This window comes from Anser anser, assembly GCF_964211835.1.
Source record: "Anser anser genome assembly, chromosome: Z".
Classification (NCBI taxonomy): Eukaryota; Metazoa; Chordata; class Aves; order Anseriformes; family Anatidae; genus Anser; species Anser anser.
The window spans coordinates 1,686,289-1,698,422 of NC_139723.1; the positions used below are offsets into that span (position 1 = coordinate 1,686,289).

General features: G+C 41.8%; 1 protein-coding gene and 1 long non-coding RNA gene across 7 annotated transcripts; one reads left to right on the forward strand and one right to left on the reverse strand.

Moving 5' to 3' along the window:
- Positions 1-771: 771 nt before the first annotated feature.
- Positions 772-12,059, reverse strand: RFESD (Rieske Fe-S domain containing). 6 transcript variants are annotated; one of them, XM_083818199.1, is made up of 4 exons: positions 10,358-12,059; positions 2,473-2,653; positions 2,348-2,382; positions 772-1,795 (listed from the first exon to the last, which is right to left on the reverse strand). In XM_083818199.1, the coding sequence occupies exons 1-4, from the start codon at positions 10,364-10,366 to the stop codon at positions 1,502-1,504; spliced, it is 519 nt and encodes a 172-aa protein (XP_083674325.1). In that variant the 5' UTR covers positions 10,367-12,059; the 3' UTR covers positions 772-1,501. The 6 variants fall into 6 exon arrangements, with proteins under 6 accessions (XP_083674325.1, XP_083674327.1, XP_083674326.1 ...); XM_083818201.1 differs by having other exon boundaries at positions 10,337-12,059; XM_083818200.1 differs by having other exon boundaries at positions 7,736-12,059.
- On the forward strand, positions 5,604-7,499 carry LOC310889936. Its single transcript, XR_014576922.1, has 2 exons — positions 5,604-5,733; positions 7,269-7,499. It is a non-coding gene; the product is annotated as an uncharacterized lncRNA (long non-coding RNA).
- Positions 12,060-12,134: the final 75 nt, after the last annotated feature.

Consider the following 12,134-nt stretch of genomic DNA (forward strand, 5'->3'; position numbering starts at 1 on the left):
CAGTACTGCACTCCTTCTAAAACACAAAACTGAAACGGGTCAGATCAACAGCACCTTGAAGGTGCTCCCCTATTGACCATGCAAACAACATAAGGAGCAGTGACCAGAAGCAGATGCCTAAGTTTAAGTAGGATGAATCCATCACACCGTGACATAAATTGAGAATGTGTTCTGCTTTTTTCTTTGTGATCAAACAGGCACAGATGTCTTTCTCTGACAGTTCTCTACACCTCCCTGATTTTAAATACATTGACGTGAACAGTGATGTTGACACAGACCTCCTTATCCTCCCCGTACACTAAAAGCAAGATAACCTACTGCACAGATGAGAGAAACTTACAGTAAAGACCAAATAGCTTGAAACTGAACCCATGTAAGATAGAACTTCTGCAAATAGCCAACAAATCAACGGAAAAGGCTCGCTGAAAAATTACAGGCAGGCTGCAGTCACATTACTAGACAGACCGACAGGTCAGGAGTCTGGGGCTGATGTTAACCTTCACGCAGTATTCCTCTAACTGAAGAGAAGGTCTCTGGGCTCTGTGCTCTGGGTGGGAAAACCCACCCTGTCCCAGAACACAGACTGCCCTTCATGCAACACAAGGCAGGGTGTCCTGGGAGCGCGGTTCTCAGGGCAGATCTAATGTTATACAGGGAACTCAAATGCAGCAACCTAACTTTTGCCTCTAAACAAAAAGCATACCCTTTATAGTGAATATATAATGATGTTACTCAAAATAAATAAAAACGGACGAACAAGAACTATGCATGTCTCTCTTTTTTTTTTTTTTTTTACCCAACAGTTTCTTTGTTTCTTTCTCATCCAACAACAGAATCAGGAAGAATAAGTTATACATGACAAATATACGTCACATTATTTGATGAACTACCAGAAGAGTTCAGTGAGGAGTAGGAGAATAAATGCTACTATGGAATCTGGTAGCAATACACAAATGGGCATAAAAAAGCACATTAAAATATGCTCAAGCGTTGTACTTCTCCTTGTGAAAATGTAGCCCTTTGGATTTATAAACATCCACAGATTGCTCAAATATCTAAAACGTTAAAATTTTCTGTCATTTATACAGAAGACATTGTAATCATAAACTGTTAAATATATAAACATAACCTTTACACCAGACTATTTACCTTAAACAATGTTTCATAAATGTTTCATAAGTAATAATATATTATACTATATCCCCTCTTGAAAATTAAAATAATTCTAGCAATACAGAATTTATAAGATATAAAGTATGATATGCACTCTGCTCTAAGTCAGTCTTGAAATTCAAGAGAAAAAAAAAATCAATGGCACAGACCTAGTCATATCCCCAACTAAGTAGAGCTTCTTATCTTACTAATTTCTACATTATTGAATGCATAATATAAACATCAGAATTTAATCTGGAAACAGTCTTTACAGCCATGTTACATTTTTATTTAATTACAATGATTCTTCATAGGGACATTCACCAGCATTTTGCTTCCTAGACACAATTTACTCTGCTGCCTGTGAGTTGCTTTTTTTTTTCACAGCTAAATCACCATTATTTTTGTACTTGTCAGCAAAATAATCAGAGTCAAAGCTTACAGACAAATCTGGAGGACTCACATAAACGTTGCCATTGTTTACTGTAACTTTGTGAATCCTTTGTTTTACTCCTTTTGACTGCCACCGAGGTGTTGGTGATGGCTCCAAAGGGTTTATTCCTTCATATAATCCTTCTCCTGTTTCCAGAGTAATTACATACTTATGCCAAGGACAAACAATACATGGTTGACCATCGATATCCTGAAAAGAGGAAAAAAATAAAGAAAAATTAAGTAATCATATTCTGACTCTTCTCCTTTAAGAATCTCCAGGCCAAAAAATCTGTCTGGTGATTCAGCTGCATGTCTATTGTGGCAGGAACAAAAATTCCTGCTCCTAAGAGCACCATATCACAGTAGCAAACTGGACCAGCGATCTTTTTGGTGCTGGAGCCCTTTATTCAACAGTGAACAACACCAGGTTTTCCTTGCAACTTTTGTAATACAGCTGCTAATCATAATATTCTACCATTATGGGATGCATCCACACAGCAAAGGGAATCAGATTCTCACTCTATTTCTCATCTCACCATTTCAGTCTCCCAAGATTAAAACAAAAAAAAAAAACAACAAACAAAAACCAAACCATGCAAAAAAATAATAATAATAATAATGTAAAAAGTGTGATAGGAAGCATTATTTTTACTTAAATATCCATTTCTTTCAATGTTATGTTCAGTCAAAAGTTGTCAGAGAAAATGCATTTGAGATTTCAAAAGACTCTATGCACATGCATATTACTTTGCTTACATACCTCTATTTCTCCAAGGTTTAAAGGGCCTCCTTCATCTGAAACATGGCAGAATAAAATATTAATTCATTCAGCATATGTTATGCTTAACTGTAGCAACATTAAGACCGAACGAGCAAATATCTTACGGTAGCAGCGAGAGTCCAAAGCATGAAATTTCCCTTCATGGTAGAAAACAACAACTTCTCTGCCATTGACTTTGGCGGTTATTCTTTGGGAGTTTTTAATGTCATCTTCTTTTCCAACTAGTACAAGACCATCTGGCTCCATTTCAACTGTTCCTTTGCTTGGGCTGTGCAAATCCACATCCTTAAAACACACAAAAAATAATTCAAAAAGGCAGCTTATGAAGCAGTCCATGTTTGGATTTCTACATCTGGAATGGATGTCCCAGTCCCAGAGAAAGCCACAGCTCATTTAACGCATGAGATGAGAGGAACAGAAGTTTTAGTAAAAGATTAACAATATGCACATGAAGCAAAGCACAGGAGTTTGGTGATAATGTTTCACCAACATGTTCACTACCAGAAGCAGAACTGTGAACACCAACTGTTGCAAACCTCATACCTGAGGCTGAGACAAGATAAATTCCAAATCATTGCTTATTTACTCTTCACTTTAGTCACTATCTCCCCTAATGCAAACAAATCCAGTGATGCTGATTTTAAAATATTTAATTATTTAGCTATGCAATGAGTAAGCTGTAGCATTTACAAGTAAATTTAATACTCTTTAAATACTACAATGGCTAGAAACACAACCTATCTATGTTGACAAAAAAGTAAAAATATCATCTGCAAAAGGAAGAAAACAAAACCAAACAAAAAAGTTTATTTGAGAAGCTATAATAAAATGGGCTTTTTAGCGGATGTGTTCTGCCTTTCCCTTCTTCTCTTTACATATTTCAGATGTCTAAGAGCCTCTCCCTCTCTCAGCAGAGGACACGAGGCAGTTTTCCTCTTTTATCACAAACCTTTCCTCCTATTAAATTTGCTTACAATTAGCTACTGTGTTCCAGTCACCTCAGAAGTCCTAGTGCCACAATATTACCCTCAATTCCACAGAAGATCAGTCTAAAAAAAGCCGTTGCACACACTGAGAACAAAGAGGAACCACATACATACAGATTCCAGTTGCAAAGAGGTTTAAGAGCTACAAAGATCCGTGCAACTTATCAGGCACGCAGCAAGCTGTACGGTACCTTAGATCCACACCAGATTACAACAGAGATGAGAAAGCAGATGAAGAAATGAATGCTCAGAATAATGAGGTCCAACATTGTCTCTCTTCAGTGTTCCTATCACAACTAGGCCTGCTTTGTTCGCATAGGTAACAGCATTTATCAAAGTGCTTCTTTACATAAAAACGTAAGCCAGTGGGACTGGCCCCAATAGCACGAAAAGGCAGGCTTTATGAAGGCTCAGCATGGCAGAGGAGAGCTCTGCGAGGACTGATAAGGAGTGGGGATGAGCTGGGGCTGTCCTGATAACAGAAGATCAGAGCTCAGAGTTCCTCTCGCTGCATTTCCCCTTATAAGCAATGCTCCACCACCGCCTGCTCCAAGCGGGACACGTCAAACTGAAACCCTGCGCAGAAGTCACGTATTATGTCACGTAGTGTGTTCTGTGTGTACGCAGCCTCAGCAACTGCATGTTTCCTCATAACCGCTATGCTGGGAAGACTGGTATAAATAACAGAGTGGCACTTGCAAGGCCAGTTATTATTTGCTTTGTGCATAACGAAATACAACTACCAATTCCTTGCATTCCAGTCACAGGAATTTCTACCAAGTCTTTCCTAGAAAGTGAAATATCACAGTTGTCGGACTCACAGGAGCATCCAATAAGGCATTCACATTTATCTTATTTTCTTTAGAAAACGGTGTGTAGCAACTTAACCATGAGAACTAGAATAGGATATTCTCAATTTTTACTATCAGGATTTTTTGGGGCTGACTGCATATAAACTTTCCAAACTCAACAAAACCTTAAAATTCAGGTGCATGTAGTTAAGCACACTCTTGTGAGGACACTTATAAAGACAGACATATGCACACACACACTTATACATGCATAAACACACACATATATATCCACGTCCAGACCTGTATTAAAGTAACACATAGTAGTTCATTTAGTGGTGACATTTCTACAGCCATCCTGGATTTCAAACACAAAAAAACAGCCAGCCAAATAAGTGTGAAACTTGGCTCAGACTGCCAGCATCTTGTAGACCCTACGCTAAATGCCCGGGGTCAGTCATCGGCAGCCAACTGCTCCGCTCCACAGGCCGGCTCAGACGTAAACCCCTCCGTGCTTATCTGCAGCCAGCTGCGGACCAGGGACTGCCCAGCGGGACTGAGCCCTCGGGGCAGCGTATGGCCGGTGATGCAGGACAGAGCTTGCTAAACACGCGGTGACCGCCAATTTTCTCCCCTCTGAAAAGCCACGCGGAAAAGGCCTCTGCAGCTCGACCCTCTCAGAAGCCTTCCCGTGGCCATGAAGAGGGGACGTGCCTGCAGAGCACCGACAGAAGGTGGCAGATTTCAGCCTAAAGCACACGGAAAGCCTGCGTGGAGGCAGCTTCTTGCCCACAGGAGCCTGCCTGGCCTGTGTCCCCCGGCCTGAGCCCAGCCCCAGGCCTAGCTGCAGGGCGGTGTGCCAGCCAGCAGGACTGCCGCTCCTGGCGGCGCCCCGAGCGTGACGCTGGCTTCCCGCTGGGCCCCATGCCAGCACTCAGAGGGCTGGCTGAGGCGTTCGGGGGAATAACGCTGTCTCTGGGATCATGTTAATCACCCGCTGCAAGGATGTGTTAGGCGGGGGTAACAACAAGCTGTGGGTACGGGAAGGATGCACCTCATAATCCAGCAGTTTAATCATAGACTCATGGGATCAGAGAATGGTTGGGGCTGGAAGGGACCTTAAAGCCCACCCAGTTCCAACCCCCTGCCATGGGCAGCGACATCTTCCACTAGACCAGGTTGCCCAGGGCCCCATCCAACCCAGCCTAGCATTAATGAGTTAGGGATTGACACACCATCAGAAAAACAACTGGGCTCCAGGAAGGAGATAAAATTCCTAGTAATCAGGTGGCTAGGAGCAAGTTAAAAGTACCCTGGGATGTCCTAGTGGACATTTGTGACCTGCCCGACCCAGCAGCAGACAGTGGGTGCGTGGGGATTCAGGAGGTTCTGGTGCACAAGCTCACACCCTGCACAACATGCTAAAGGCATCAGTACAGCACGAGTGGTGTGACCGGGCTGGAGAGGCTCTCAGCAGCTTAAAGAAGTAACAGCCTGTGAGTTGTTAGGACCCCTACAAGCTTGAGACCCCTTTGCACTGCCAGTAATGGTACGGGATTCAGGAGCGTGGTGGGGACTGTCGCAGCAGGTAAGTCAGGGTCAAGGAGAATGGCCCATACGGCTCAGTTCAAAGCCATGGCAGGCAGCACACGGTGTTTGAAAAGTGCTGCTTAGGGCACTATCTAGCCTTAATGGATACACAGAACCTCACCCAGAACAGGAATGAACATTTAAAACTACCCGCATCTATGAAAGCCCACCCCTTCCTGCTGGTTGGTGCACAAATGTCCATGCGGACATGAGCTTTACCCCAGGGCAGAGGGTGAGGGAAGCCTGAAAGAAGGGAAACTCACTGAAGATGTCCAGGAGATTGGGATGTCTCCACAACCCTGGCAGGATCCTAACTCTCCAATACAGGAAGCCCCCAAATTTAATCCTCAGCAACACAACAGAGTGTCGTTCACAGATAAGTGGCTAGAACACATGCTGCCATATCAGTCATAGATTGAAAAGTCCTGTCACACAAACTGAGGGATCTGCTCAATTAGCCGAGTTGCAATCTGTTTAAATGGCTCTGGAAGCAGAAGGTAAGGTTATTTACACCAATTCCTGTGAAGCCTGGTCAGGAGCCACTGAAGAAATGGAAGGAAAATAATTGGCAAGTTAATAACTGAGATGTTTAGGGGAAAGGAATATGGCAACAAACACTGAAGCATGCAGGAATCAGACCCACTGCAGTGGGAGATGTGGATCAGAGGAATTCTGATCCAGTGCATGTCTGGAATAACAAGGCTGATAAGCATGCCAGGGATATGCCCCTCATAGAGGGATTTTCTGGAGCTCTGAGCACTGACCATGGGACACTGGAGAATACGATGTGTTTAAACCAGCTAGTAGATGAGGTTGGCCTAGTAGCTTGATTAATGCTAAATACATAACTGGGAAGTCTAATTTCTGCAAAATAAATAAATAAATAGATAAAATGAAAAAGCACATAGCAGGACAATTAAATGCCAATTTACCTGAAGGAAAAGGGTTATGGGAAGTGTGGCAAACAAATTATGTAGGCCCTTAGTCTGGAACATCTGAAGGGTAGATTTAACATATTAACTGGAGTAGGAGTCATAAGTGGAATAGAATCATAGAATCATGAAAAGAGGAAAAGACCTGTATGAACATCAAGCTAGGCAGACAACAGGATTCACTACTGTTGCAGGTCTGGATTGCTGGTTTCCCACCTTACCATTACCACAAGAAATGCTAGATAATGGCTTTCCCTTCAAGAATAAATAAGACTGGTGTAAACAACGAGGGGTTAAACAGACTTTCTACTTACTTCACCATCCTCCAAGTAATGGATGTTAGAAGGGTGGGATGGTTTATTAGAAAAACAAGTAAGGAGAATGGAAACACTACAATGGGGACAGACACTGTGGCCAGCAGTCCTAAACAATCAGCAAACCTCTGTGGGAAGTCCAAAAGGCAAAGCTTTTGACCTAAGATACTTGTGAGGGCCAGAAGGTTCCAAAACTTGATTAACCAGACTTTATAGAGCTGGAGATCAAGTCTGGATTAAGCAATTAATGGATTATACCCAAGATGTCTCTTTGTTTTGTTTTCCAGGCTCATGAACTCTATGTGGGAACACTCCAAGTGCCTACACTGTACTGGACTGCACCTAAGGCATTATTATCTTTTTTGTAATAATTTCACTTTTCTTTGTATTTATAATTTTACATGTGTCTTGCTTTCAGATCAGAAGAACCCTCAACATATACTATCTCTTTTTGTTAATATGAAATATTTATTTTAAAATTTAAAATCTTTGGCTTGTATTATCTTGAATCAAGAAAATTGTCTATTTTACAGTTATATGTGTCTTTCTGCTGTTTCCTGTAACAAAAGCAGGCCGGAAGGAAAAAATATTAAATTGTCATAGAATCATTGAATCATAGAATGGTTTGGGTTGGAAGGAACCTTACAGACCACCCAGGTCCAAGCCCCTGCCATGACAGGGACACCTCCCACCAGACCAGGTTGCTCAAAGCCTGGCCTTGAGCTCCTCAAATGCTGGTTATGTACCCACTTACCCTCTCAAGGAGTGACAGGATTACCTCTCTTAGGTGTCCCACTGGAAGCACCTCCTAACACTTCTCAGAGAGAGAATTCGACCAGTTGATGCATGGGCTTCCTGCGAAGCCCTGAATGTGCTCACTATGTGTTGCTGACTTTCTCCATGCTCACATTCCCAGTAGACTAAATGCCTCAAGTTGCCTGAATATTTCGAGGAAAGGACAGGAGCTAGGAAAGGAATACAGGCGTGAAACATTGCTCAGTTGTGTGTGAAACTCCAGTATTATGCATGTCACTAAAGACACTTGGTCCAGATGGGAATACGCATTTAATTTTTCTCTTGTGTTATACTGCAAATTATTCGATACCTTATAATAAAATTAAGGACTGCTCACCCCCAAATCACCATCCTTATCATGTGCTGCTGAAAGATACAGTGAATTTGCAGGATTGAGTAATCAATTGTGCTTATAAGAGCCTGTCATTAGACAGCACAGACACCTTCCTGTACAGTGGGATGGTTACTTACACATTCAGAAGTATATTATACTCTATGGCAGGGGCTGGCCCATTATTTACCCAGGCACATTCAATCTCCAAATCCTCTAGTGGAAAAATCAAAACACGTATGGAACGTATCTTGAATCCTATTTCCAAATCTCAGTGTAATTGTACTTGAATCTGCCATCACAAATCAATGGGCAATGCCACCACCAATGCAGTTTTGGCCTTGCAAGAAGAGGTATCAGGAATATCAAAAGTAGTGCTCCAAAATCAGATGGCATTGGATATGCCATCTCTCAAGGTAGCGTGCGTGTATTGATAAATACAACCCGCTGTACTTATGCTGCTCAATCCGGTCATATCTCCATCGACATTTCTGTTATAAGAGAATATTTAAAAACCTCCCACGGAATAGGAGAAAACAGACAGAACGCAGACTTATGGGGACAGTCACTCGATGCTGGAGGTTGGTTCAGGAGTATTCTGAGGCCAATTTTGAACTGGATCATTTTGGTCTTACTGACGATACAGTTTATACATTAGCAAAACTGTCTTTATGTCGTCCGACATTGAGCTGCAAATGCATATTACTACCCACCAACAAACCTTTGGCAATCCACAGCATAGAAGCTGCAGGCTTTGGAAGATAATAACCCTTGTACACGTGCATGTGTGATGGTGTCAAGGGGTGGAGTGACAGGTGCTGCACATGCAAGAGCTGGATGTCACAGACCACCAAGAAGGAGCTACTCAAGGGGCAGAATTCCTGGGCATGGCATGGCTTGGTTCACAGCGTGGAGCAGGCTGGCCAAAGACCTACCATGGCAAGCTGCAGCCCCGTGGTCTCCTCCACCCTGTGAGACTCTGGTGACACCATACACTCACACAAGCAGAGATAAAGGGAATGAAGGAATATAAGTGTTGAATAAACACAAGGAGGTGCAAGACAGCACCCGGAGCATGAGCTGGGCAGAGCTCATCACCAGTACCAGACTGGCATTTAGTTGGTTTGAGAGGACTGAGCATGGGGCTAAGTGAAGGTCTAAAAGAAGGAACCCCCCCTACTAGCTGTGGTGCCTACAGCCAGGGAAGGCAAGATTCAACCCAGCACATCTTGAGCATGGTGAGGACATTCCAGGGAAACCTGAACTGGAGGGGAAGCTCAGGGGACATGGGTGAGAGTGATAATGCATGCATCCGTGTTGCTTGGAGAAAGGCCTTAAAGAATTGGCCAGCTGTATCTACCTGTCTAGCTGCAGTAGAGAAGAACTAAATAAACTTCCCCCCTCCGTTCTTACTCATTTACATTTCCCACGAGTGATTGTTTGATTAATCCTAGAATCAGAAAGTAATCGCAGACACCCCTCTACTGGTGTGTCAGTCACAGTCTGCTTTCATGGGAAGATTTTCAGTTCCTAAGGCCTGCTGCAGGATGCATACATTTGTGCTCTCAGTAATGTTACCAACACGTGCAGTGAGGAAGGTCAGTTCAGGGCATGGCTCCTTCCTACTTGTGGAGGGCCTCGCTGGGTCTTCAGCCAGGGCTTTTTCTTGATTATTTTAGGTTACAAACCAGCACTATTTCAGTGACACAGCATTTGAGGCTCCTTATATCCACACTCTGTCACTGGCCGTCACCAACCTATCCAACAATATTCAGTATTTTTTTTTTCCTGTATGTTTCTCTCTTTCCTATGGGCATCTTGTCTTGTTTCAAAAAATGTCTCCTGGTAGGTATTTGTGTTGAACCACATTTACTTGTAAAGGTACCAGATTCTGACAGGTAGTGGCAGCAGCTGAAACTCAAGCTTCCTCTAATGATGTTAGACTTAATGTGACTTTTCCTAGAAAAAGACATCATTCTGAAAACAGGTACTTTGTGTGGTATTTTTACAAAACATCATTACAATAATTCATGTTAACTTGTAATTACTGGTGATGGCGAAGAGTTATTATAAAGGTTGTAAAGCTGGAAGGGTGGTACGTAAATGGGACTGAACTTTGTTCACTGAAAGAAAAAAAGAAAAAAAAAAAGAATGGCAAATCACCACCCAGCATGCAGAAAAGAAGGGCTGTAAAGAGTGTCAAGGGGGCATTTGGTCGAGCTCTCTTACCTAGCGCAGGATCACACGTACCTTGCCCATTCTTGACAAGTATTTTCAACTTATTTGTAATAAATTCCAGTGTCAGTTTCGATAGCCTCTCTAGACAGTCTGTTTTTATGTTTAACCATCCTTATACAATTTTTTCCCCAAATACCACATCAGAACAGCCATGCCTGAAAAACAAAGGCATCTTTTTATATTCTTGGTGACAGCAGTTTGTTGTGCTTTTAAGTGAGCCCTATTATTATCTGGGGACATATCAAGGCTTCTCTGAAGTCTGAAACAAACCTAGCATGACTCACAGTCCCTTGCTTATATTATATACCTTTGAATGCTCTCATCTGGTTACATCTTTCTTAAAATACAAAGCCACAAACTGGGGATATTTTGAGGATTCACTAGTATTAAGAAGAATAAAATAATTACCTTGTGTCTTGTATATAACTCTGTTTTAAATCATCCAAGAATGTCCTTTGTTTCTTTTGTCATCACATTATACTGCTGATTCTTACTCTGCTCCTTGTTCACTCCACTTTTTTTTTTTTGTTCCTGAAAAAATTGCACCATAGAGAGGTTGCAACCTAGACAACACCTAGTTTATCTAGAATCTATTTCTACACCTTGCTTAAAAAGAAATAATAAACATGTCATTGCCTAATTGCATGCATTTTTTCTCACTGATTAGGCAAGCTGTCCTGACAAAGAAGACAGATGATTATTTTCATGACTTGATGGCATAACCAACACTGGCAGCCTCCTACCTCTGCAGTGTCTTCTAGGAACTTGTAGTTACAAAAATAATTCCCGTTGTTATTCTTCAGAACACTGGTACCTCACCTGCTTTTTTTTGTCTGTTTTGTTTGTTTTCAGGATTTCATGATGCTCTGTTGACCTGAGTTAATCTGAAAACATGCTTGACTGCATTGTTATTCCAGCCCTTCTTCTCCCTTTCACTCCCCAGTTTCTCATTATTTATTACCAATATTATACCTTATTATCTCTATTTTTATGTATTTATCTTCTTTACATTGTACAACTTGTTTAGAGTGATCGAAAAAGGTGCTTTTCCAGTTAGTTTGCCAAGCTTGCATGTTGCAAACATCATTTGATTTGTTGTAGCAATGCAGATGCATTAGCATAATTAAGACAGCGAAGCTGAATATGACCAATTGCAAATATATCTATTTTATAGTTAAATTAGTTCAGTTCTCCACCAAAACAGGCAGATTGTTTATCGCAAATTGAGGCTGTTAAGTGTTAGGGGGCTTTTGCCTTCTTTCTTTCTAAGAACTTGTGGAAGACAAAGTTTTGCTTTTAACAAATAAATAAACGTTTTCTGGTTAAATAAGCTTTTTAAGACGAACAAATACAAAAATAAATACTTGACTGTCACAGAATACCAGAATGGTTGAGGTTAGCGGCACTTCTCCCTGCTAAAGAAGGGCAGCAGGTTGCCCAGCACCATGTCCTAGACTGGATAGGCCAACTTGGCATCTGACCACAATCCTCACCACCTTACATGCCACAGAATAACTCAGAGATCATCCCTACCTACTGGAATTCTACTTTAGGTTTGTTAGCTAGCACATTACTGGGTTTCCCTCAATCATCTGGGAAGCTGCCCCTATGAGCTGGACTTTTCTGCAGTCTGTTATTCAGCAAGTCGTTGCAAGGATTTAAGGTAGGAACTTTGTTTTTCCATTTCACACATTAATACAAACTGCATTTTTGTTAGGCTGACAGTTACAAATAAGTGCATCTTTAAAGGCTTTCATCTTCAGAGAAATGTAACACTGCGTTCACAGAA